This window comes from Embiotoca jacksoni, unplaced genomic scaffold (genome assembly GCF_022577435.1).
Source record: "Embiotoca jacksoni isolate LCO1_2020_lvr unplaced genomic scaffold, fEmbJac1.0.p SCAF_5, whole genome shotgun sequence".
Taxonomy (NCBI): domain Eukaryota; kingdom Metazoa; phylum Chordata; class Actinopteri; family Embiotocidae; genus Embiotoca; species Embiotoca jacksoni.
In genome coordinates, this window is record NW_027185403.1 from 14,929,070 (window position 1) to 14,954,641 (window position 25,572).

Sequence of the window (25,572 nt, forward strand, 5' to 3'; positions counted from 1 at the left end):
AAATTGCAGTCTGGCTAAGAACTAAGAAAAGGACATTTTTCAAAAGATCCACAACTTTAATTTGTGTACTCTCTCCTCAGTGTTTCTTTTTTTTTTTTTTTTTTCCAGTATGTTTAAGCCCAGCATGTAAATATATACCGTCTTTAAATAGCTGCACTGCTTGCCTCAACACGTTCAGGTTTCTAGGATTTCCACTCTTCTATGAGGCGACATGTTGAGTCACTGTATGCAACGATAGTCAATGACCCAAATGAATGGATGACAAACTAGCACTCAGCTACTTTGTTATTAAGAGGAAAAAAACGATATTACTGTATTAATATATAGGGGACATTTTTTTTTTTTTTTTATTTCCCCTTGAGGATTAATGAAGTATCTATCTATCGATCTAATCAGTGTATAATTGTTGATTTGCTCGTTATAGAGAATTACTGGAATGTAATTATAGCATTCATCGGTGAAAGATAAATGAGTAAAAGGAGAGTCACCCTGTGGTTACATAAAGTACAGTACAGTAGCTGCATGCCTTTAACAAGGTCACAGGACCAAAAATACAGCCGTAACACCCGACAGTAACCGAGCCCAGTAAAGTAACAAAATACAGAAGGCTTCGACCGCTCCAAGCTTCTAGCAGCCATTCATACTGGGCCGGTCATTTCCAAGTGTGATGATAAATATGCTGCAGAGCACATGTCAGAAGGATAGCGTGTATGCAGGGTGTGTGAGGTATTCTTAGCGTTGATGACAGTACAGGCCGGCCAATCCATTCAATCTCTAAATGGTGTCCTGGCTGCACGTCAAGGCCACTCGTTCCTGTCGAGGTGTTGGTTTCTGCTGTTCAGATAAAGTATTTCTTACTACACACTGCCAGAGTTATCGAACACTTTGCAGAAACACTTCCTTCAAAATTAAATTTTAAGCATTTGGAAGTCTGAAATGAGAATGGCTGAGATTCAAAATATAATTGTCGAAAACTCCTCAGCAAAGAAAGCAGTGGCCAAGATGAAAGATCAGGTGTTGGTAGTATGCTGAATGCTATTCATGATATCAAATGAGGATATATTTTTGGAAAAGCAACCTTAGGAGAGTTAGATGCACCGGATGAGGCCAGAGAGGAGTGAGCAGATTCCTGGGTCGGTCTATAAACTAACCACACTGCATGCGCATGTCCAATACCCATTGCTACAAAACATTATGAAGTGATCTGTTTCCTTTTGAACATGACAGACATCATCATGCAATTGGAGCAGAGAAGTTCCTACTTGGTGGGAACGTTATGACAGACGTTAAATACATCAAAGTGTCTGTTCCAGCTGTGAGAGAGTTATCGTACAGAGTCAATCGTCAAAGGCTGCAGTGTCAGAAAAACATCTTTCACAGGCATTTATCTTCCCTGGTAACGTGTTGTATGACACAAAGTCAATGTCAAGCTGTGCCTGTGCACAGAATCACGGCTTAAATCAATCCACTTTTGGTCAGATGAGTTCAGAGTCGTTCCCCTACAGCAGGAGAGGAGCTGTTAGCAGTTGTCATCTTCCAGGATGTTTCGATGTTCCTCCCAGAACTGGTCTCCTATGATGTCACAGTGGAAGGCTTCCACCCTCCTCCTGCTGCGTGTAACAGACACCTTCTTCTCCTCTTCGTTTTGTACCTTCATGCGCTTTGTGACAGTCTCATCTCGCTGGATTAAAGAAATAAAATGAATACGGTTTAAGGTAATTTAAAGGAATAGTTCAACCAACATTTTGGGAAACACTACAATTATCTATCTGGATCGAGCACCACCCAACACTGACGTCACTCATTAGTTTGTAAACTGTCATTCTGAGGCCTCGAGTTGGAAAAGTTGAACGGGAGTCGAGGGAGCCGGAGTGTTTTTGAGCAAGCTCGTGGCAGTCCTCAGTGGTATTGCAAGTTATGGCACTATGACCACTTTTATATGGATACGCCACTGGAGAAAGAAAAAGCTCAGCACACAACAGAACTTTACAATAGTCTGAACAAACAAGCTATAAAGTGTTAATGAAATTTAGAGCTGCTGGTAAATACAGAGCCTGACAGCTCACAACAAACTGCTCCTCTATAAAATGTTATAAAAGATGCTTAAATCTTGTTTTAAAACTGTTTCTCTCCATGTATGGTTGTCCGACATGCAAAATCACATAAGAAACAGCAGTTTTGGAGTAATAAAACACACACACACACACACACACACACACACACACACACACACACACACACACAGTCCCAGTAAATAATGTTGCACTGTATTTAATTTCATAGCACCTGACACTTTCCATCCATCCCAAGCTATATTTATTTATTTTATTTTTTTGTGTATATAGTTTGTGTGTGTGTTTATTTATTTATTGCTCTTATTTTTTTCTAAAATAATTATTTTATAATTATATTTATTATTGTGTGTATATGTATTTGTAAATGTTTTCTTATTGTGTGCACCTTTTTGCGTTTCTATGCTCATGTGATGACTAAATTCCCCCACTGTGGGATTAATAAGTTTTGGTGACGGCCAAAATGAAACCGTTAAGAATAAAGTGCCCAAAACTGTTTTCGACGGAACATTTTCCAATCATACAGAACGACACCTGTATACAGACGGAGAGATCATTTCTCCACAGATAGCAGCCCAAATTTCAAACAGGGCATATATCTCACACAACTGGAAAACATTCTAATATCCTACAGGACACGTAAGCGATGTCGGAAAAATGCATGACATCACAGACAAAATCAGAAGTAAAGTTTGAAGGATTTAAAACAATTATGACTTCCTGAAACTCTAACATCGAGCAGGAATGTCAAAAGGAAGTTCTCCAGATCAGTTGTGCGAAGTTAACCTCTTTTTAGGAACTTACCTTTTCCCAAATGAGGGTGGTGCCTTTCCGTTGGAGGGCAGATTCATTGTTGTAGTTAATGTCAAACTCAGAGAACAGGATCTCGTTCTTATCTGCAGCTAATGTTCCCTGGAAAGAGAGAGACATAGTTAAGATATACGCATGCAAATATGAAAAATAATATTATCGGGTGTCGAGAGTACAACTTTCTAAAAGTCACTTCATTGTTCATTCCACCACCAACATCACTGAAAAGACAACACTGCCCACTGCTTCTATTACTGCTGCTGCGTTTTGTTTATTTCAGACTTAAAACTAAAAGGAAAGTGATATCATTCTAAGGATAAAACAGAAATAGAAACCCCGTTTCTGGCTGTTCACTTTGTATGTTTTCTTTAAACATGATAATGGCACTTGAAACCATAAGAGGTTTATGAGCTGTGAATGACTCATGTTGCCCAAACATCCAGCCTGAATGAACATTTCCACAACTCGTCGCCCGTTTCCCTTGCAGCCCGCTGGAGACCGAAGTGACTGCCAGAGAACAGCTGCAGCAGGCAGCTGCTACAAATAGTGACAGACCTGATGAACTATACGACTATTTTAATACACAACAATAAATAATGCATACAGAGCCAGGTGAAACCTGGAATACATTTTTTTGCTCTGTATTGCCATTAATAACCACATTGTTCATTCTGCCGAAATTTCACAAATAATAAAGTGTCCAGAAGAACATATCGGACCTGAAAGTTGTATCTTAAAAGTGCTGAATGTTAAGAAATGGAGAAAAGCTTGTATTATAAATTTATATTTGTTGCTGTAACAGAAAATGTGTGGTTTGTTTACGTGACGAACGCCTTTGACATTTAATCGATTGACGGTGGTTAACACCTATCGCTGATTAATTTCCTTGAAATTAAAGAAATTGTCTGACTGATGAATCAACTGATTTGTTCATCAGTAACTGAGACAGATCAATCAGTACCATGAAACTTTGAGAGGAAATGTCAATCCTTCAAACCCTTTATGTTGCTTGTAAGTAAAATCACAGTGCGCAGAGTAATAGTTTTGTAACTTTAAAAATCAAAATCCAAAATATTAAACAAATATGACCATCAGGTGGATTTATGTGGAGAATTGCTCTCCAGATGAGGCCAACTGCACAAACCTGTCTTAATTTATAAATAATACAATCAAACGTATAATGTGCTATAAATAATTTGGACAGTGTTGTATAGGAGACTCACTGGCAACATCACACAGTATCTGCTGTTAACAGTAAGAAGTCTTCAATTTCCCCTGATAATCTCTAAACGTACAGGTCTTCTGTGTTTTGACATCTTTATTATTTTTCTCCTGTCTTTATTCTGATACTTATACAAATTTAAAAGGTAAAAAAAAAAAGTAGCAGTATTACCGCTTGTACAAAATATCTATGTAACCAAATGCATCTGCCACTGTGCACACAAACATACTGGTCAACTTGAAATTGTGTTTTGCTCTGACCTTTAAGCGATCCTCTGCCTGTGCTGTGGTGAGTCCTCCTTTTTGTACTAACGTCCAAAACACTGTGTTGTACAAATTATTAATGTGACCTGAAAAAAAAAAAAAAAAAGCACAAACACACATTCAGTCTGATGTCTTTTACCCCGAGACAAATGCGTGATTTATAACTCAGTTAGAGGGCAGTATGTACGTACAGTCTGCCTGCCTCCAGCTGAGGTAGTCCCTCAGGTTACGGTTGCTAGGATACAAGACCACGCGTCCATCAAATCCCGGGGGGTACAGGAGGGGCTGCTCCCCGAAGAACTCCTTCCAGTAAAACACGTACGAGGAGGAGAACTGGGAGGCCACGTGGGTCATGAGTTTACTGCCGGGAAAGCAGAGGAGGACGTTTAGTCAGACGAAGACATCAAATTCCAGAAGCGTGTTTGTCTGGAGCGACCGCCGTACCTCGCTCGTCTTTTGAACCAGGTGGAAGTCCTCTTGAAAACAAAGCTGAACTCGTCACTTTGGCCATACGCGATGGCAACATCCTCCAGTTCTTCCATGACGGAGCGCGCACTCCTGGTCATCAGTCCCAACGCCCGGTCATCGTTGGGCTTTGTGAACTCGTGCTGCTCTGCAAACCTGAAACACAGCGAGACGCCGAGAAGAAACTCAAAACAAGGTGCGCCGACCCCGTTGGTTCGCTGCTGTCTGCAAAGAAATGCGGAATGACGGGCGGAAAAAGAAGCTCACTTGTGGAAGTTGCGACCGTCCAGTCTCACAACGATGTAGCAGTTCCTGAGACAGGTGTCATCGGTCTCAAAGGTGCGCACATACTCAAACTTGCTCTTGGCCATGTTGTTGCTGGAAGCTGCAAAAAGACGGGCCAGCGGTGGGACGACACCAGACCTGAGGCGGGTACCGGATCTGCAGGTGTTTCCAATCAGCATGAAGATGCTCCTGAAGAGAGAAATAAACACACACGTGTAAACAAACACACTGTGTTTAACCAATGTGATTTAATGTGATGAACCAACATATGAGATCAGATTTAAAACATAAATCGAGGTCATGACGGGGCTCGTTGGGGGAATAATCAGTGTCACAATATCGTCGGTCCGCTGTTAACACGAGTTGTGGATGTCACGTGTGGAATTTGTCCTCCACATTTACGATAATCAACAACCCATCTTGTTGGAAGCCCTTGTACTTGGCGAGTGCTGATTTCGCTCTATTTAGTTACACAAGCAGCGATATGCTCTCCAGTGCATTAAAACGTAATATTGAGAAATGAATATCTACATTTATCCAGAGGTTCTTCCCGGCTGACCGACTCACACCCGTTCGACTGTGTACAGTCCGTCAACGAATTCTGTCGTAGTGGTACCTCAGACACACCGAACAAAAGTTCCGTAGCACGAGCGAGACATAATTAATTTAAAACATACAGATATTTATTCCTAGTTTATTCTTAGCCCTCTTTAGAACTCCAGCATCCCGTGCGCAATTTTTTTTTTTTTTTATCACGATATATGGCAAGCTGATTTTTTTTTTTTTTTTTTTTTTACAGAATCTATCAAACAGCATTCGTGTTAGCGCCATCTTCTGGTGGAAAGTTAGACTGCAGCCAAAGTTCGTGGGTAACTCAGAGGTTCTGGAGCTTGTAGTTCGGTCGGAGGGAGAATTGGACCATTGCTAACAAATTATTACATGACAAGTCGGGTAACCGCGCAGTAATATTATTTCCAGGATTGAAAATCACCGCGTTGACAGACGCAGTTTATTATCACTGAAAGAGATGCAGCGTGAAAACGCAGCCGCTGCCGTCACCCACTCCTCCCCCCATGATCCCTCGCTTCACCCGCTTCTTCTTCGGTGGTTGTTTCAAACATGGAGGAGAGGGAAAGAAAACGTGTAAAGTCCGGCAGTAAAGAGACCGCAGCGGTACCCGGTTCGAGCAGGGCATCGGTACCGGAGCAGACACCGGAGGCGCGCGGTGAATCTGGCGACGGTGACGCAGAGACAACAAACGTCTGCTCCGAGAGATTTGACCCCCTCCTGGCCTTGTACTCGCCGGCCGTGTCGCTCCCTTTCCCGAACATCAAGGGCTTCAACAACGTGGCGGAGTACGAGAGCTTCCTGAAGGGCGGCCGGGGCCGAGCCAAGCCGCACAACGTGGAGAGGAAGCAGCGGAAGGCGATGAAAGGGGCGGCGGACCCGGAGCGCATCGACAGGCTGAAGAAGCTCATGGTGAACAACCCGGTGACGGACACCGAGGAGGGGGAGAGCAGCGGGGCAGCGCGCCGGAGAAGGAGGCAGAAGCCCCAGAAAAATGTCCTGACCAGGATGCCCCGTAGGTCCCATACTCACCGCGACTCTCTCACGCTTTGATAAATCACCTGTAGAAGAGGCACTCTGATCTTTTTTTTTTTTTTTTTTTTTTTACAAAATAGCAATAGCACAAAAGTCCTGCATTCAAAATGTTAACCTAAGTAAAACGACGTGTCAGCACAACGTACTTAAAGCATGGAAAGTAAATCATACTCCTCATGCAAAATGGCCCAAATTTCGAGTTTTATATTTGTCACTTTTATGAATGATTGGAGTATCATTATGTTTGGACGTGTGAGCATCATTTTAACGTTATCATGGTCGAGCTCATTTCAACACGTGATACTGTGCAATGGTTTAATCTGGGTATATCAATCCATATATAGAAAACTCATTTATTTTACTGTAAGATATCAATCTGAAAAGTGACTTAGGTTAGGTACTTACTTTATTAATCCCCGAGGGGACATTTTTTCTCTACAGCAGCATACAGGAAGCAATAAGATAATAATAGAATAATAGAAAAGCAATAAAATAGCAGCAAAAATAGCAGTAAAAATATAAAATATAAAATATAAAATGCACAGTATATACAGTACAGTATATATCTATATATATTATATACAAACAACCAAGAAACACAGTCAACAGTATTATTTTGCCAGAGGTGAGTTATTGTACAGTCTTATTGCGGTCGGCAGGAATGATCTCCTGTATCGGGAATGATCTCCTGTATCGGGAATGATCTCCTGTATCGGGAATGATCTCCTGTATCGGGAATGATTTTCTGTATCTGTCCTTGTGACAGCGGAGCTGGAGGAATCTTTTGGAGAAAGTGCTCCTCTGCCCCTGCAACAGGTGGTGGAGAGGGTGGTCAGGATTATCCAATATGGGTAATAGTTTGTTCAGCGTCCTCCTCTCCACCACCTTTTCCAGACTATCCAGATTGTAGCCGATGATGGAGCTGTGAAATGAATTTTGTGGAGTAAGAAGTTTAATATTACCCTCTTAAATGTTGTGGATTGAAAGTATGACGTAGCAGAAACTGGAAATACTTAAGTAAAAGTGCTTCTGAATTGTACTCTGAGTAACTGTACTTAATTAGAGGTTGGGAGTTTCTCAGAGGGTGAATCACGTGAGTTGGAGACCTGCAGCCTGGTGTGAAACTGAAACCTGCCACATCATAATCTGTGACCTGCAGTGTTCGGCAAGGTCAAGGAAAGAAACTTGCACCGGGCGATATATCAAGGTTGTGATTGTAAATGTAATTCAGATCATTTATGTGGAAATCAAAACAATGACCCAGTTTGCCTCCAACGGAAGCATCAACGCGTGTTATGTTTGTCATTTTGTATTTATTTAATGGTTTTCCTCTTTATAAATAAATCTTTGTGTTTGAGGTGATTCATCCGCTGTGGAGACAGTTACGTAACCTGCCCGTCAATGTGTCTTCAGTATGTAAAGGCAGTCCTTTGGGGGAGCTGTACCGCTGCGTCCAGGAGAGGATAAGGGTCAAAGTTCACATCCGGACCTTTAAGGGACTGAGGGGAGTTTGCTCCGGCTTCGTCGTGGCCTTCGACAAGTTCTGGAACATGGTGACGCATCCAACTCTTATTTTTTTATTCAGTGTACTTTTCCTTTTGACAGGTGACATGTTTGGAATCTCAAATGATCCATAACATACTGAATGAGCTTCATACCTTTTTATTGACCTTTCACCGTCGTTTCTTATTTGTCTGTGGCAGGCGATGGTGGACGTCGATGAGACGTACAGGGAGCCTCTATTTGGGATGGCATTGTACCACGAGAAAGCTCTGACCATTTCACGGGTACGTACCAGTTTTTTTTTTTTTTTTTTGAATATTTACCTAAAATATATTTCCTACTGATTTATAATTATAGCTGCAATCCTTTGAACATCAAATCTGGTTGATTTTTGTGCGAGGTAATCACAAGCTTGATGGTGTTTACGCTGCACGGAGCACAGCTAGATTTTAGCAGGCCACAGTGAAAGCTGTTGTTTACCTTGCTGATGGGTTAGAGGTGCGCCGCCGGGCTGCTGTCTGTTATGTCGATGCATTTTTGATGAAGGATCACTGTCGGCGCAAAACCAAACTAATACATTGCATTTCCTGAGACTGTTTCACAATAAAAGTCACACGTTCTCCTTTTTGCATTTTGAATGTGAGCAGCAGCAGCAGTTGTAAATACAGCTCCGATCAGGCGTCTGAAGAAGCAGGATTTCTGGGTTACATGCATACACGGCCTCCTTGAATCTTTCCTGCGTAGGAAGGTCGTTTGGATCCTGTGCTGAATTGGTGGACCCCACCAGTAACAACGATCCCGACCGATGTCTTTAAGCTGAAAAACATTCTGCCTTCATTACGTAGACTGTCTTTGTCACAAGTGTTCGGTAACCACATATTGCTTCATTTATTGCGATCCAAATAAAGCTTTTTCACAGCACACATTTTGACTTGTCATTGTGGGGGAGCTCGGGTGTATTAATGATGATCGTAGTCCACCGAGAGATGCTTTTGTGCATGTTGGTTCACCGTCATGGCTTCATGGATCACTTTAAGGAACTGAGTAGTCATTAATGCACCTTTTCTTTCCCTGCAATGTGTGCCTATTTTTTTTTGACTTCGTAATATTGGTAACCTCCCCCCCAAAAAAAAAAATCCAGTTTGGATTGGGCATTAATAATACCTATGTGGAAAGGTAATTAATGAATGGCATTTGCTGAAAAATGCAAACCATATCTGCTGTAGTATCATAAATGGGGTTTGATGACATGCAAATCTAAAGGATGATAATTTTATGCTCAAATATTAATCTGATTGAAATCTTCCTGCAGCTCTTTGAGAAGCTCGATCTCCAGAAAAGCTCAGGAGGCGACGAGCCATTAAAGAAGCAGGAAGCCAGCGAGCAGCAGCCTGCAGACCCTCAAACCGCCCCAAAAAGCCGCCCTGCTCGGCCCGGTGGTGCGACAGGGCAGAGCAGCGCAGCAGAGGCCGAGCTGTCGGAGGCCGTTGAAGCCAAGCGGGATAAACACAAAGGCCCGCTGACGGCCCGGGGCCCGCGGGCCAATCAGAGGAAAGACTCCCAGACGTACGGCAGAGTCTGCACACGCCACGTCAACCAGCTTTTTATCCGCGGTGAGAACGTGGTCCTGGTCAACCCTCAGCCTCTCTGATTGCTGTTTTCCGTCTGACATTTTCTGTGATACCGAGCATCTGTAATGACTGCTGTGAAACGGCCATCGCTATGGTTTAATTAGATTCAGATGAATCAGACACAGGCAACTGTTATATCATATTGATATGGAGGCTTCTCTCTAGTTTGCTGTTGAGGAATAAAAGCTTCTAGTTATTGTAATTTGTTGTTTTGATTTCCCTTTTTGTCACCCAGCGGAAGGAGAAGTCTGTGTTCTGGTTATTGGCCAGCAGGTGGCAGCACAAACACATGAAAGCCATCTGCCAGGCTATTGTCATCCCACAGAGCTTGTCCCTTTATGTTGCATTTCCCCGTTAGTTTGAGCGAGACTGACAGCGCAGTCTCAGCGGGCTTCATAAATGCATTATGAATAATTGAATTTGTGAAGCTCGAGATTGCAGATGGCACTCAAAAGCTGTCATTTGTCTTGACGTCTCAGATTGCTTTTACTCTTTAATGGGCACATTACCCATAAAAGCACAATTTACTGCATCTTATGGAACTTGTAAAGATGTGGGTTTTTTTCCTCTTCTTTTTTTTTTTTAAATGACAAAGGTTAGTTTTGGATGATGTGAGCCACAGAACAATGTCTCCAGGTCTGCGTCAAGAGTTTTATTTTCTTATTTTAGTTTGTCTTAATTTGACTGCAGAGATTAATTGACCCTGTTTTTATACATTTGATGTCCTAAGTGGGGCATATCCTATCAGCAGCTGAGCTTTTCTCCGTCTACTGTACATACTGTTACTTTTCATATAATGTATGAGAATATTATTAGTATAGCCCATTTAACAGTCGTCTCCAGAGAGGGAAAACGGGGTCAAGTGTTTAATGCAAGCTGTGTTTTAGTCGTGTTTGTCACACGAGTGTGTTCCAACAAACCTTGATACAATCAGAGAAGGGCACAGCGCTGATTATAAAGACTAAAACAATCTGTCTCTTGTGTGTATTATACCTCCGAAATCAGGCCAACCCTCTCACCAAGAGAAACTTTTTCAACAATTATTGAACAAAGTGTCAACACTTCTTTAACTGTACCAACAGACGCTTTTTAAGCATTCACACAAGCTTATGCTTGCTAAGTGAAAATTTGTTGAGTTGAGATTTTGAAACCTCGGTTGCGTTCAGGTTCTGTAGCTGTCAGACACTTGCTTGTTAAAGTAGTGCCGTTTCTTTTCACTTGAACTTCGCTTATTTGATTTAGTTTCAGGTCCTGCATGTTTCCTGCTCTTTGAAGAACTTTGAATCCACGGATTTCATGTAGATTTATTGAGGGTCTCTCCTTTATTACCGGGAACAATGAAGTTAAACGCACGTCGAGTAAATGTCATTTCAAAGCCAAGTGGCTTCACTTCTGCTGCTTGAAGCACTTTTGAATGAGGCTAATGACACAGCACACCAAATAACACACCCCATTAGCAAATTTCAATCAACTGTTTAATGTTGTAGATAAAGAATCTCGATGTGGAAATCAAAATGGGAATAATGCAAAATTTCATTTTTTCAAAGGATTTTTTTTGTTGTTGACATTTGCATATACTAGTGTTGCAGTAACAATCCCATTTCAGAGAAGACCAACATGATTTAAGTAGAAAACAAAATGCATAAAATAACCTACTGATATATATATTAGAAAAACAAAACAGCAAACAGATTTTGGTCATTTGAATGGTTCTGACACCGATGCAAGGCTACTCTGTGTTAGTGTGCTCAGCCTCTTGAGCCCAACTTCAATCCTCGCGAGGCTGCACAATAAACTGCCTTCTCTAAGCCAGTGAATTATTCATCTGATCGTTGACATACCAAATGTGTCAGGCAGCCATCATTCAATCCTGATTATCAATCACTTTTTACACGGGTCAGGAAGCAACCGTCGGCAGGCACTTGAACCACTGAAGAGCAACGTCGTGCACATCACACGCATGACGTAGCTGGTGCGCAGCTGAATGGGACAGTTCATGTAGTGCTGTCACACAACTCCTCTTCATCCAACACAACCTCACTGCATCCGAGCTGGTAAAAGTGCTTCCTCTCACACAATCCTCTGTACCTGATAAGTTACAAAACACACGGACTTGGACCGATGACGGTTACAACAATGACAGTGAAGATGGAAGGCAGCGTTTAGCAAGATGCACTGACGAACACTGAACAGACGGATGCATTTCACAATCCTCATAACAGTCTGAATCAACACGAGGTGCTGAATTCAAATGGTCTTTCATCTGGATGTTTTTGGAGCTCTGAAGGTGTCACTGGCCTGAAGACGTTGGAAACAAAAGAAGAAGGTGCATGGGACAAACAAAATAATAATTGCATCCGATGTCTGTACAGACAGCAAGCTTGGCTTGAGGCACAAGTACAAACATACAGTACGTTATGTTTGTACGTAGTACAGAAGCTCCATTCTGGCAGCTCGATTCAACACTGCACAGTCACGTTGTCTCCCTTGAAGAGCTTAAACTGAAGACAAAAGGCAAAAGGTCTTTCAGGCACTCTGTGCGGTAATGAAGAACCCACAACCCTGGATGAGCCTCTTTCTACCTACTGATTATCTCATTTGGATGCAAACAGATTAGAATATTCTTCATAAGTAAAATATATAGATATAGCAATAAGAAAGGCCACAAATGATGCTGACGGGAGAAATCCCTCAAATCAATCAACAGCTTTCACTGCAAACAATCTATGACTCCAACGCTCAGTCTGGACTGTGGACACTTTATGTACAAAGAGAAGGTTTGCATGTGCTTTCTTATAGGTCTTAATTCATATCAGATTTGGCCTGCATGATAGGACTCTTCACATCGTCACTGCCTCTCGTATGTTCTTCATAACTTATTGTATGGGCTCCAGATTTCTATTTACAGACCAAAGGAAGAGCGAGGACGAGAAAAATAGAAAAATAAAGAGGTAACTTGACATTCTTCAATGTACGTTAGAAAGTTTAAATGGCTGATCACGTTATCCAAACTCATCATTCAGTAAAGTTATTGAGAAAACAGCTCAAAAGAAATTATGCAGCTACTGATATATGTTTTTTTTTGTTGTTTTTTTTTGCTATTCTGGTGATTTCAATTGATTGAGGTTACACAGCAAATCTCCTCGACATTCTCTCGGTCACTCTCTTCCTTCTTCTCACTGATTCATAACCAACAAGGAACACTCTCATCAGTGTGTCCGTCTGACCGCCATCCCATCCCAGGCCAGACAGTTCATTGGTTCAAACACACACATTCATTTAGATCCATTTGAAAAACGGGGAGATTTTAGGGTGTTGGTATCACGATAGTTGACATTATTCAAGTACTCTTTGTTTGCAGCTCATAATAATCCTTCGCCAGCAGACGGAGAGAGAGACTGCCGCCACTCCTCCTGATCATCGTCGCTCGGCCGCTTCCGTCACTTTCCAAAGTTGCCGAAGTCGGCGAAGGCATCATGTTTGGGCTGCTGGACCATGGCAGGGTTCATCCCCATCCCCATAGCACCAGGCATCCCCATGGTCATACCTCCCTGTGGCATCCCCATGTTCATCCCCATGCCCATCATGCCCTGGTTGGGGGCCATGCCCATGCCTGCACCGGGGTGCATCATAGGAGGGACAGGCGGTCTGACTGCTGAAGGTCCAAGATTCATACTGGAAAATCCCTGGGAGAGCATGTTGGCCGGCGCCTGGTTGCCTGAAAATAACACAACAAACTCGGTGAATAAAAGTAACGGGGTTTTAAGTCACAATTGACGGACAGGATGCTTTTAAAAGAAAACTTCTTTCCAGGGTGGCTGCCATCTGTGTCTAATCTTCTAATCATCTCACCGTGTTGGAGGGTGTTGAGAGTGGGCTGGCTAGGCTTGGGGGGCTGCATGCCAGGACCCAGGAAGTCCAGGCTGATGTTAACCGAGTGATCTGACCAGGTGGATGGGAGGGCTGCTTTGGGTCCTACGCCTTGAGAGGCCGCTCCCTGCTGCACAGCCTGCGGTTGTAGAGGACCCCCCATGTTCTGGAGGGGCTGGGGAAAGACGAGGCACACGTGCACAGACAGCGTTAAGAGGGAGAGCTCATTCAAACCAAACTCTACAGATATATACAGTAAGACAAATAAAAGCCCAAACAGTGGAAAACACAATGAAAAGCTTTTTTTGTTTTAAATCATAATTCAAGACCCCAAACCTTTAACCTGACCCACTTTACCCTGATACTGTCAGAAGAATCTGCTGGTGCCTCTTTCTGAACTCATTAAAAACATAAAGTAAGTCGTGTAAAAAGGGAGATGTAGGTGTCTTCTCAGTGAAACAAAGAATGCATTTTTTTTTTTAAGTAGGTCAACAATCTTTTAACATGGAAATACAGTCGACATATGCGAGCTTTTGTTGGCTTTTTAATGGTTTTGTAACTCAAATCTCATTCTTCTCATTCTGTGACGGTGACAGGAGGAGTGGGTGGTTAGCGGGTGGTCTCTGGGGGAGAGGAGCATCTGGTGAGGCCGCTGCGTGTTAACTCTCCACCATCATGCTCGTCCTCCCGTCTTTCAGTCGCGCAGGGTATGTCTCTCTCACACAGGAATACTGACTGATGTGGTCAACGAGCAGTGTAAACTGTGAGCAAGTGGATAAATGAGTCAAAACATTTGTGCAGCGCTGATGTCAGTTATGTACTTTTTCACATCCGTTTGGCATTCGATTGCCGTTTCACAACTATTTCACGCTTCACACATAAGCATCAAGTTGACGTGCCAGAATATTCTGCGTAGCATTTATCTATGAAGGCCGAGAGCAAGCAAGCGTGTGATTGGAAGAATAGAAACAAATTCAAATGTCTGCGACCGCGCTCATTTCTGTTGGCATTAACAACATCTCAAAAAAAAGATGGCAAGAAAATCCATATGTACATAAACTTCACTCATTGCTTTGGTAAATACTGTTATTTGGGCGTAACATGTAAGCTTCAAACAGTGCAGAGAGGATTGATGTCTAAAGCCCCGAACCATGATGTGTTTTTTTTTTTTTACCAATAAATAATAAATAAACCATCTGGTACACAAACTGGTATATTTTCCACGGAGTAATATTCACTGGCTTGTCGTGGATTTTTGGGTCACTATTGTCGTGATTGACAATATCAGTTAAGTCCATTCAAAATAATAATAATAATAATAATAATAATAATAATAATAATCACTTTGAAAATCATGTTTGCATTGTAACTCACAATACACACAAATCTGGCAATACCTCATTTTTCTAGTTATAAACGGGCAAATTCAAATGAATCCGCTAATTAAGATCATTTAGCAGGATCTCTACAATATAGTAAAAGCAACTCATAAGGTAAGATCATTTTTTACATGAAGTCCTTTTAAATTATTTAAACTAAATTTTGTATTTTACATATACAGTTCAACTTATAACACATTTATCTGTGGCTTTAGAAAATGTATCAGTCAAACTGTGTCAGTGAACCCTGAAAGCGTTTGACTAATTATCAGCAGATATTTTGCTTCCACCTGTATGCTAGTTGTGCATGTATATCAATGAATTATTTAAAAAGGATGCGTGTGTGCATGAGTGCGATCATGCATACCTGTGATCTAGACTGTGGCAGGACTGTGCTGCTCATGCTCTGTGTGCTGCTCATGCTAAAGTTGAGGCTCTGAGAGGAGGTGAGGGACTGAGTCGGCCCCATCAGGTCAAACAGGTCTGCCGAGGCGGGACCCGAGCTAAGAGCTGAGACCGGGGCGGGGGCCGGGGCCGGGGCGGCGGCAGCACCTGCTGTCATCGTTCCAAAGAGGTCATTTCCACCGATGTCGACAGTCTGAGCAGATGCTGGCATCTGACCTCCAGGAAAGGCGTTCCAATTTCCAAAGTCTCCATTGGTGTTCGAGGCTGGTGCTGCTGCAACAAGAACGGTAGAAGAGACGCGTGAATGTCTGTAGTCAACATCCAAACACTGATATTTGTACTGAGCTGTGTCAATAATTGCACAAAAGGGCAACATTTGAACCTGTAAAAGCAACAAAGAATAAACAGCTGAATCTTCAGTGAGGCTGGTTTAACTCATCCAGTGACCACTAGTGTCACGTTTTAAATTTTCATTGAAGCAGCCCGGCTTGTTCTCTCAGTCTCTCTCAGCTTCCTCCGCCCCCACCGACGTCTTCCTCTGTCCCTGTCTCCTTGTCATCCATAACAGGAGTTGATGTGTGTCTGTTCTTATTATGCAGAACAGGTAGCAGGCTCCATATGGCCAGGGCTCCCTCCCAGCATCCCTCTGAATATTCTAGCAGTTCGGCTGCAACAGGACAGCATACACATGCACACACTAACAAAAAAAGCTCTTAAAACCAACCAGAAGCAGAGGACAGTCCAGCAGAAGCAGCAGACGAGGAGAAGTCAGCGAATCCTGCGATCAGGTCTGCATTGAGAAAGAACAGAAATAAACCCGTCAGTTTTAAACAAGTGAGCTCCAGGTGTCGTTCTGCCATAGTTAGCATTCCCTCAGTGTTAGAAGTGTGGGAGGGAGGGATGGGGGGGAGGGGGAGGCAGTGGATAGGTGGAGGAGACCAAACATCTGTTCAGCGCTCCCGCCCTCTCCGTTCACTGGGGACTCTTCCAAAAACATCTGGTGCACTTAGTTCCTATACATCAACTCCCTCCCTATGCTGTCCCCAAAATCTGAAGCTCGTATCAGCAGCTGGGCACCGTCACTTCCAACAGAGTCCAGTATCTGCCTGTAGCCAATGTGGAGCTTCTTGTTTGTGATACTGTGACCCTGAACTATAATATGCTATTCCTGGATTTACAGGTGTCTGGCACATTTGCAGCTCCTGGTAGGTCCATTTTCCCTTTTGACCAGAGACGAGTGGTTTCTCTCAGTATCCGGAGAAATGGAACTGATCCATCTTCTCATCTAATTCCTGGTGAGGCAGCTAACAAATGCGTCTCACTACATGTCAGGGTATTATTTCGAGTTCGTTCCATTGTACCTGTAGCAGCAGGCTGACGAGGTGTTGTGTCCACCATCAGTAGGTCAGCTAGAGCAGTACTGGAGGGCTGAGGGGCTGCTGCTGCTGCTGCTGCTACTGCTGCTGCTGCTGGCTGGGGCTGAAACAAAGAATACATCAGGACACAGTTCAAACATAAGCAGACCCATATCAATAAAGTCTCATGTTATGTTCTATGCTCATCGTGGTCTTGGTACCTGTTTGGTGCTGGTATCCGGGCTCTTGTCTCCTATGTAGTGGGCTGCGGCCCCCAGGTCTACTTTCTTGGACGGTACTCCTCTCTTCCGGGTGGCTGTCGTCTCTGTTGCTTGGACAATGTGTACACTCTTGGTGGTAACAGTCTCCTCTTCATCTTTGAACTCTTTTCCCTGCTGGCCGTTGTGAGACGTGCGACCTCGGTCCTCCTCGTTGTCACTGCAGAGAAAATAACGTGTCGGGTAAGACGACAAGTTGTGTGAAGATACAGAAAGAATCTGATACTGAATCTATCAAGGTACACAAGTAAATCACTGTTCTTGAAATGTCGTTGTGTTGTTCTAGGTGATCATAAGAAGTGATGCTGTAAGAAGCTTTAACCGATTCGGTAAAGTACATATAAGTTTAATATGAAGACACATAATATGGCAGCGCTCTCCTACCTGAATCGGTCAGGTGAATCGTCTCTTTCCTTCTTCCTAAATCTGCTGATAGTGTCGTCAATGGTGTTGCCAATTTTGTCGCTGATCTCCCCCAACTTTTCACTGAAGGGGAATGGTCCTTTATTCCTGTCCCAGTCGTCGTCCCACTTCCCCCGGCTGTCACCGGAGTCGTACCTGTCCCCCGCTAGCGAGGACAAATCAAATTAGGTGGACAAGGAGATAGAAACAAGATATATGGGGAATTAATATATGGGCATATAATACACAGTTGCTTGTTTTTAACATCACCTCATTGACAACACATTTACAAACAGGGCAGTCAGAATTGTGCAGGGATATGAACTTAAATACAAATCAGAAGTTTTTGTTAAATTAATTAACAGTGTGTTTATATTACTTGCTAAACTGAGGACTTACTGTAACTTCGGTATCCCATGCTGTCAGAGGAAACGCCAATGTATTTGTCTTTGTTCTTCTTTGCCTTTTTCCGCTCTTCCCTCAGCCTGTCATCGTCCTGAACAAAGTCCACCGTCTCTTTCACTTTCTGACGCACATTCACACCTTGGTCCTTCCCATTCTCATCTACGGACAGAGATTAGAAGACAGAAAAACTCAAATTCTTATCATTCATTAATTAGGAACTGTAATATATTGAACACACACTCATGCATACACAGGAGATAAAATACGAACATCTGGATACAGGGAACACTGAGTGTCCTTGCTTCTAAACAACACCATGAACACACACTTAGCTGGGAGGAGGGAAAGCAGCTTTAGGGTAGAGAGAGTGTGTGTGTGCGTGTGTGTGTGTGTGTGTGTGTGTGTGTGTGTGTGTGTGTGTGGTGTAAGGGTTTGTGGACTAAGCAGAGCTTAGAGCTTCCGACCTTTCATCACAGCTCACACTAAAGCTATTGTTAATAAACACTAAACATTATAATCCTGATGTGCAGAGAGACCTTCACCCAATCAAAGTAAAAAATTTAAAAGAAAGTTGTTCAGCAAGTCTGTTTAAAAGAGGATGAAAAAAAGACCAGAATGATTCCTTACCTACAAAGTGGTAGCTTTCTAATGATCTCAGGTCATACAGATGTTCTCTGGCACTGGTTACAACCCTCTCTGATCCATTCCTGATTAGATGGGCCAGCAGTAGCAAGGACTGAGGAAAAAACACACAGTAACCATGTCAACCGTGTGTGTTGCCAGACTCCTATTATATACGTAGTGAAGACTTTGAAGGAATTTCTCCAATAAAGCCGATACTCATTGAACGAAGAGTTGTTGCCACGATAGTAGACAAAGCTTCAAATATGGATGTTGCTGCAAAGAAGCCACAGATTCTAAAAGGTGGAAGATCCACACATCTTCAACCCTGCAGCTGCTCTTGAGTTTTGGTATTGTGTAAAGGTCGGAAAAGTGTTTTTGCAGAACATTATGATGTCACAGGGAAGTTAACCTTGGACCTTGTGGATATACAATATCATCACCTCACTATTTCATCCTGTTAGATGTTTGTTTGAAATTTGGTCATAATAAGTCAATGACTTCTATGGCCACAAATGTGTTTTGTGAGATGACCTTTGACCGCCAATTTCTAATGAGTTAATTCTAAAGGCAGAGTGAACGTGCCACATTTGAAGAAATTCCTTCAAAGCATTCCTGCCATATTGTGTTCATGACAACAGGACAGACAGACGGACAAATAACTTCATACTTCTGGTCACAGCTGAAAAGTACCTAAGATTGTATTCTTAACTTGAATTTTGTTGGAGACAATCCAACCTGCTCAAGCTGTAATTTCTGTCCCACTGAGAGAGGAATATTTTTGTCTCTTAATTCAGAGCAAGTTAAACAACATGAGGCTTCTAAAGGTTGTTTTTTTTGTGTGTGAAAAAAAAAACTTGTTGTTTTATTAGCAGAACAAAAAACATTTCCTTTAAAATGCATAACCTCACCAAATATTAAGGTTTGTTGCTGATACCTGATTCTTGTCTTTAAGTAAAGAGCAGGAATTTTGAAGTTAAAACCAAATTAGAAATAAATCCATGTTAATTTGAGGTCAGAAGCTTTAGACCTAATCAAAACTGTACTCAGCATTTTAAGCCTTCCAGCCTTGTGTCACAATAGAGCATGTGTGTTTGTGGGATGTTGCAACAGTACTGTGGCAGACCTTGTAGACTCTCCTCCAGTTCTTCTTATTGTCCCTCAGCATGCGGGCCCACAGCATGTTCATCACTTCTGGGAACTGCTCATACATAAAGGTGGCTCTGTTTACAAAAACATTTCCCAAAAGGAAAAAAAAAGAAAAGAGGGAGATTGTCTTTTTACTGGAAAAAGTTGTAATTTCCAATGTATGACAACTAACAACAGAGCTGGTTCTTCCTTTAACAGCCTTTGGCCTCACACTCTTGAACTGTGGAGCTCCACGGACAAACTCAAGTATTTCAGGATATACAGGTTCCTTTAAGTGTATCCACTGCAAACCAGGAATAGAAAGGATCAGGCTCATCAGAGCAATACAAGCTGAAACGATGATCTCTACTAATATGTCACTATGTACCTCACTGCAAATTTGGGAGGTTCAGGTAACTTTCTTGTTTACGCTTTATTGCTGCTGTTAAAAACTGCAGGTAACGTGCATTCTGCTGCAAGCTTTGTGGAAAAATACAGAAATAATCAACTATGAAGGAAAAGTTTTAAATTTATGTATAGTTCATAAAAAAAAAAATCCTCTGGTTTACAAACAAGTTAAAATAATCCAGTAACACTGGACCTCAAGGTTTATCAAACTGTTAAGCTGACAGTTTACAAAATGTAAAGCAACACCAGTTTTTTTCGGTGAATCAAGCTGGTTTCTGGATCATTGTTGGATTTTTCGGTTAAATTGCTGCTATAGAACTGCCCAATTATTGTATGATTTGTGCTCTCAATTAAAAATATGTGCCCTTAAGTGCGCTTTACGAGGATTTCCCCAGGAAAACTGTACTTCAGAAATAGCACCGACATTCTCAGTGTTTTGTCGAGTTACTGTTTTACTTTTAGTATTAATTCACATTGAAACAATTATCACGTTAAATTTGAGTATCTGTTTAGTTTCTGTCTTTCTGTCTGTGGTCAGCTACATGTATATTTAAAATATCAATAACACAACTATTTAAAATGACCGTCTGTGGCCGAATACTGATATTGCAACCAGTTTTTGTAGCATTTTGAATGATGTAGCAGTCATGAGTTCAGCCAAAAGTAGAACAGTAGTTTCTGGCAATACTACCTGGGAAACAGGGACTTTTGTGGGAATGGCCCAAAACCTAAAATAGGTTTCTGTGGTCAAAATGGAGGCAGGTTTTCCAAGCTCAAAATTAATAATAATAATAACACAAAAAAAGAAAAGGTTTCATTAAATGCAGCTGGTAACAGCTTTAATCTTTCAGTGGTTTGCTTTTAATCTACGAGTACCCTTGGTTCCTGTCAGAAGGACAGGTTGTAGAAACTTACCTGGAAATTTCAGTCATCAGCTGTCCTGATGGTCCCCAAGGGTCATCATTGGTGGCCTCTCTGACTTTAGACTCCACCTCTGAGTAGTTCATGACCACGTTGGTCCTATACAACAACAACAGCAACATGACCATTTTCATTGCACAAATCAATATTCTGCAAAGCATTTAGTATTTCAGTTCAAAATACGCAGCCTATTTAGACCAACGAAATGGAAAATAATTGATAAATAGTGCTCTCATGACAGCCACGCCCGCCCACTTGTCCTTTTAGAGGCTAAAAGGACAAGTGGGAGTGCTTGTGTGTGCACTCTGAACCTAAAGGCTTGTTAAATCCAAAGACAGGGCACTAAATAGGCAAATGCAAATCTGCATCAACATTAACCCACGAATGAAGCCCAAAATAAAACAGGATTGTACTATGTGTGAGCTTTTGCTTGCTGACATTCGGAGAAACTAAAAACTAAGTACACAAGAAAAAAGGAACTCAAATGAGAAGAAAGCAACAAAACAAACAGTGGCTCTCTAATACTTTCAGACTAACCGAGAGCCTGTTTTCTAAACTGATAGGATTCTTTATTTCATAGGGTTTCATGGCAAAACACAAATCCTGCCAGAATCGACAGCGATGTGTGTAACATGTACTCAATACGGCCTGCGCAGATATATTCAGAATTGTGATGATTACTCAACAAACTAAGAATCGAGCGTTGGCTTATTTCTGTTCTATCCGACTGCAAAAAAAACGTTTTGTACTTTCTTTTATTGGTCGACAATATGTGCTCATAAACGCCGTGACGACCAGTAAGACAGAAAATCAATACGCATCAAATGCCCAGTTTATACAGGTGTGCCACGATGTTGAGTAAAACAAGCGCTTTTACAAGGAAAGAATATTCTAGAAAAAAAAAAAATTGCTGCATTGTTGTCTGTTTACATCAACTATTTTACATTATTTGGCAAGGACACCTTCTGTAGAAGAATTTTTCAATCCCAATTTCACTATTCTGAATTTGTGAATAGATATTTAATCAATAAGTTATCTATTTAGCAATAACTGGATATACTGGTTATCGCCGTCAGCTTTGTCTGCTGCACATGGAGCAGTGCATCAACTTCCAATGCTTTGTCCTAAAAGTATGTGTAACATATAGCCAAGCCACTTTCCCTGGCCTCGGTACATGTTTATTTTTTCGTCTATTAGCTTACGTAAGAATGGCTTCCTCGAGAAATACAGAAGTATAATCAATATGCAAACAGGCGTCTTATTTCAGATAATTAAGCAAGCCGTGTCACAGCTTAGGCCAAAGCATGCCGAGGAAAACAAGGAATTTGAAACTTGCACCGCCTCACCCCTCTCTCCTGCCACATCAGCAATAAAATGTAAAGGGCCTGAAAGAGCTGCATTGATTTGATGGTCGGGTTAACGGAGATACACCCTGTCTGTGGCTCGACAGGCAGGCTGTATAACTATGAGAAGCTGCAGGGTATGTTTACCACTCTGACAACACAGCCTACTCGCTTTTGTAAAATTTGATCTATGCCAAGAAAAGTATTTGAATTATAACCATGCCAAATGATGAAAATCCGCTGGACAGTGATTCACAGGAACTTCAGGTCCAGACGGGTCCAAGATGGAGTTAAAACTCAAACTCAATTGTCATGGAAACAATCTTCATATAACACTCGGTTTAGCCCCAAGAGTTAATATAAGTTTTAGTTCGAGATTCATTTCGAGGCATTTAGTTTCGAGGAGCCTCAATTTGTTTTTTCTGCTATCCTACTAACATATCTCTTGAGTTTCTCTAACTGTGTTGAGGATGCTGCTTAGTTGATACATTACAGCAAAACAAAAGAGGACATGATGTAGTGATGCAACATCTTATCTGCTCACAGAAGTGGCTGCTGTCCTAGATATCAACCAGATAAAACGGAAGTGACGATTCTCTCAGATTAGCCGTGCTAGTGCTTACAAATCATTCCCCTTGCAGTTTCTCATGAATCTAACTGCATTATATTTTTCATACAACTTATGTTGCGTCATTCCTTCTAAATTTTTTGCATGCATTTCCTACCTTAGCAAAAAAAAAAAACACAGTGTAATTGCACAAGATTGTTGCATCATGCCACCTTCAGTGTCAGTGTAAACGACTCAAAGTTTGAAGCCACTTAATTCATTTTTTTTTTTTTTTAATCTATGTCACAAAAAGGTGACAGTTTCTGAATATCTCAAAACACCATCTCTTTCATTACCCACAAATGCAGATACACCCAGAGACAAATGGCAATGGGAACTTCCTTTCCTATATTCAGAAAAAGAAAAAGAAAAAAAAAAAATCACACCTTTAATGTTTTCTCTCTTGGTCTGTCGCCCTCTCTGACTCTCTAACAAACAACCGATGTTACAAGAGGTCACACTTCAGGGAGACAAGTGCACGCACAGGATTGCAGTTTTGGGCAGACTTCAGAACAAGCGTTCGTCTGGGTTTGCAAACTTAGCCACTAAAACCTTTGAAGGGAGGAAAAACAACAAACAAAAAAAAAATTGTGCAATTTGCTAAACACAGCCCGACAGTGCGGGACAGCGTGCCGACATTTCGTCAGCAGCTGAAAGTCAACCGTCGTCTGAGACGGATCAAATAGTGTATCACAGCCGAGGTGTTGCCCAAGTTCAGTTCAAGCTGCTGGATCATTTCAGGTACTAAATTACCGCCCCATGCAAGCTCGAACATCCACACCCATCAAACTATACAAAGACTCTCCAGAGGAGTACAAAAGCCAAGGATTTAGTGTGCCTATGGTGCTTGCTTTTTTTTTTTTTTTTTTGGATTACTTCCTGTACAGTTTTCCCAACACTTACATCATTATCAGTTAAAGTAAAAAACCTTTGGAGGGATAAACAGCAGCTGGTCACGTCTGGTTTAACTTTAAATCAACAAAGTCCTGCTCTTCACCCTCGCAGCTGGACATCCACCAACAAGTTGCAAAACACTGCAGACGGCTGGTCACCGATTAATAAATACTCTGCTGGATTATAATCCAGTGACGTGTTATAATGTGACGTGATAAACACGACTGTTAACAGTGCGCGTTATGTAAAATAGGATTATCGTGTTGATACCTACGTCAGGAACGACTTCAATATATTAATGATTTTGTACTATTAAGATATAATATTGAGACTTTTTGGAAACTTTGGGAGTCGTTGTCATGTTTGTTAGCTGCGCTTGGGGAAAAAAAGAAAAGAAAAAGCAGGCTATGACGTACGAAAAGCACAACAGGTGAGTTGTCTGTGAAGGCCGATGTAAACCCGGACATGTTGGGAACTTTTTAAAGTTAGAAAGTCTTAAACATTCCCGGTTGATCGTTCAGCCGACGAGCTGTCAAACTAGCCGAGCTGGCTAGCTCAGCGAGCGAGCTACACAGGCTACGTAATTAGCTCGTTAGCTCGGTGCTGTCGGGAGACACGCTCGGTTTAATCCGTAACATTTGCAAACGGCCGTGAAAGACCGACCAGGGGACACAACTGGGACAAAGACGGGGACACTCGTAGCGAAGACAAACGGTGTTTGTTTTTGTTTTGTGTGTGTGTGTGTAAAAGTCAGCTAACTAACTCGCTAGTAGCATTTACGGGCTTGAGCTAACTTGTTGGAGCGACGTGACGTCAAAGTTTTGGGTACGTGTCTCTCTGAAACAGGTGAAGTCCAACAACAACCAGGTACTCCGACATACTCACGCTTTGTCAACCAACTCTCTGACCTTCCACATGTTCAGCATCTTGAGCTCTGCGGGAAGAAAAAACAAAAAAACAAAAACAAAAACAAAAAAAGTGGAGGGGGGGGCTTTAATGCCTCGGCGACAACAACAACAAAAAAAAACAAACAACAACCCAACAACAACCCCTCAACTCTCCGGACGAACACCGACACCGATCCTTGAACTCGGGAAAGTGAAGTGTTGTTCACCTCTCAAGACAGGAGGCGCGCACGCACCACCGGGCCGACCGGAAAGGTTGCTACGGGAAATGCCTCTGTGACGTCACCGACACCGCGGAAGCAGCATTGGAGTTGTAGTTTCTAATCCGTGTCTGCGGCCCTGTTTAAGTACGTTGACCTTTTTTTTTCCTTTTTTTTTTTTTTTTTTTTTTTTTTTTTTTTTTAATATCAAAACAACAGAGGAAACCAGCTGACTGAGGAATAATGATATTAAATTGTAATTCATTTTTTTTCTGAGGACCCGCTGGGATCTCATCAATGACCTCTGGGGTGGGGGGGTCGACTGAATTTAGACAACACGTAAGGTAAACTTTAATAATAAAAAAAATAAAAATAAAAGTGAAATATTCCTGAGACCCGATGACAAAATCTGCTGTAATAAAATTAATCCCGTGGACTCTGGTGGTGAAAACATAGTCGAGCAGCATTTAATGTACCTGTGGCCTACTTAGGCCAAGACAGCGAAAATGTGGTTTTGTATAGGCCAGGGGTGTCAAACATACGGCCCGCGGGCCGGATCCGGCCCGCCAGGGGGTCCAGCTCAGCTCGGCCCGCCGGA

The 25,572-nt window shown here is 42.1% G+C and overlaps 3 protein-coding genes across 6 annotated transcripts; 1 reads left to right on the forward strand and 2 right to left on the reverse strand.

The window, feature by feature from the left end:
• Positions 1-35: 35 nt before the first annotated feature.
• thg1l (tRNA-histidine guanylyltransferase 1-like) lies at positions 36-6,742 on the reverse strand. Of its 3 annotated transcripts, none has more exons than XM_069170704.1 (7): positions 6,717-6,742; positions 5,100-5,306; positions 4,812-4,988; positions 4,559-4,728; positions 4,365-4,453; positions 2,877-2,984; positions 36-1,681 (listed from the first exon to the last, which is right to left on the reverse strand). In XM_069170704.1, the coding sequence occupies exons 2-7, from the start codon at positions 5,294-5,296 to the stop codon at positions 1,520-1,522; spliced, it is 903 nt and encodes a 300-aa protein (XP_069026805.1). In that variant the 5' UTR covers positions 5,297-5,306; positions 6,717-6,742; the 3' UTR covers positions 36-1,519. The 3 variants fall into 3 exon arrangements, with proteins under 3 accessions (XP_069026805.1, XP_069026806.1, XP_069026804.1); XM_069170705.1 differs by lacking the exon at positions 6,717-6,742 and adding an exon at positions 6,295-6,693; XM_069170703.1 differs by lacking the exon at positions 6,717-6,742 and adding an exon at positions 5,649-5,906.
• On the forward strand, positions 5,966-10,055 carry lsm11 (LSM11, U7 small nuclear RNA associated). The gene is made up of 4 exons (XM_069170702.1): positions 5,966-6,699; positions 8,133-8,272; positions 8,423-8,506; positions 9,535-10,055. The coding sequence occupies exons 1-4, from the start codon at positions 6,237-6,239 to the stop codon at positions 9,871-9,873; spliced, it is 1,026 nt and encodes a 341-aa protein (XP_069026803.1). The 5' UTR covers positions 5,966-6,236; the 3' UTR covers positions 9,874-10,055.
• Positions 10,056-11,311: 1,256 nt separating this feature from the next.
• Positions 11,312-25,011, reverse strand: clint1a (clathrin interactor 1a). 2 transcript variants are annotated; one of them, XM_069170396.1, is made up of 12 exons: positions 24,755-25,011; positions 21,020-21,124; positions 19,695-19,791; positions 18,575-18,683; positions 17,942-18,106; positions 17,525-17,708; positions 17,084-17,300; positions 16,869-16,986; positions 16,232-16,297; positions 15,470-15,777; positions 13,706-13,898; positions 11,312-13,571 (listed from the first exon to the last, which is right to left on the reverse strand). In XM_069170396.1, exons 1-12 carry the CDS (start codon positions 24,793-24,795, stop codon positions 13,294-13,296), a joined length of 1,881 nt encoding a protein of 626 aa, XP_069026497.1. In that variant the 5' UTR covers positions 24,796-25,011; the 3' UTR covers positions 11,312-13,293. The 2 variants fall into 2 exon arrangements, with proteins under 2 accessions (XP_069026497.1, XP_069026496.1); XM_069170395.1 differs by having other exon boundaries at positions 15,470-15,780.
• Between the last annotated feature and the right edge of the window lie 561 nt (positions 25,012-25,572).

Bases quoted from the DNA above. Each gene is read 5' to 3' on its own strand.
- thg1l (XM_069170703.1), bottom strand. The intron at 4,729-4,811 runs GTACGGCGGTCG...CTTTCCCGGCAG, and splicing joins TGGTTCAAAAGACGAGCGAG to TAAACTCATGACCCACGTGG. The intron at 4,454-4,558 runs GTACGTACATAC...TTTTTTTTTCAG, and splicing joins CAGCTGGAGGCAGGCAGACT to GTCACATTAATAATTTGTAC.
- lsm11 (XM_069170702.1), top strand. From the start codon at position 6,237: ATGGAGGAGAGGGAAAGAAAACGTGTAAAGTCCGGCAGTAAAGAGACC. The intron at 6,700-8,132 runs GTAGGTCCCATA...ATGTGTCTTCAG, and splicing joins TGTCCTGACCAGGATGCCCC to TATGTAAAGGCAGTCCTTTG. The intron at 8,507-9,534 runs GTACGTACCAGT...ATCTTCCTGCAG, and splicing joins AAGCTCTGACCATTTCACGG to CTCTTTGAGAAGCTCGATCT.
- clint1a (XM_069170395.1), bottom strand. From the start codon at position 24,795: ATGCTGAACATGTGGAAGGTCAGAGAGTTGGTTGACAAAGC. The intron at 21,125-24,754 runs GTGAGTATGTCG...GTTGTTGTATAG, and splicing joins AGAGAGTTGGTTGACAAAGC to GACCAACGTGGTCATGAACT. The intron at 15,781-16,231 runs GTTGGTTTTAAG...TTCTTGTTGCAG, and splicing joins TGGACTGTCCTCTGCTTCTG to CAGCACCAGCCTCGAACACC.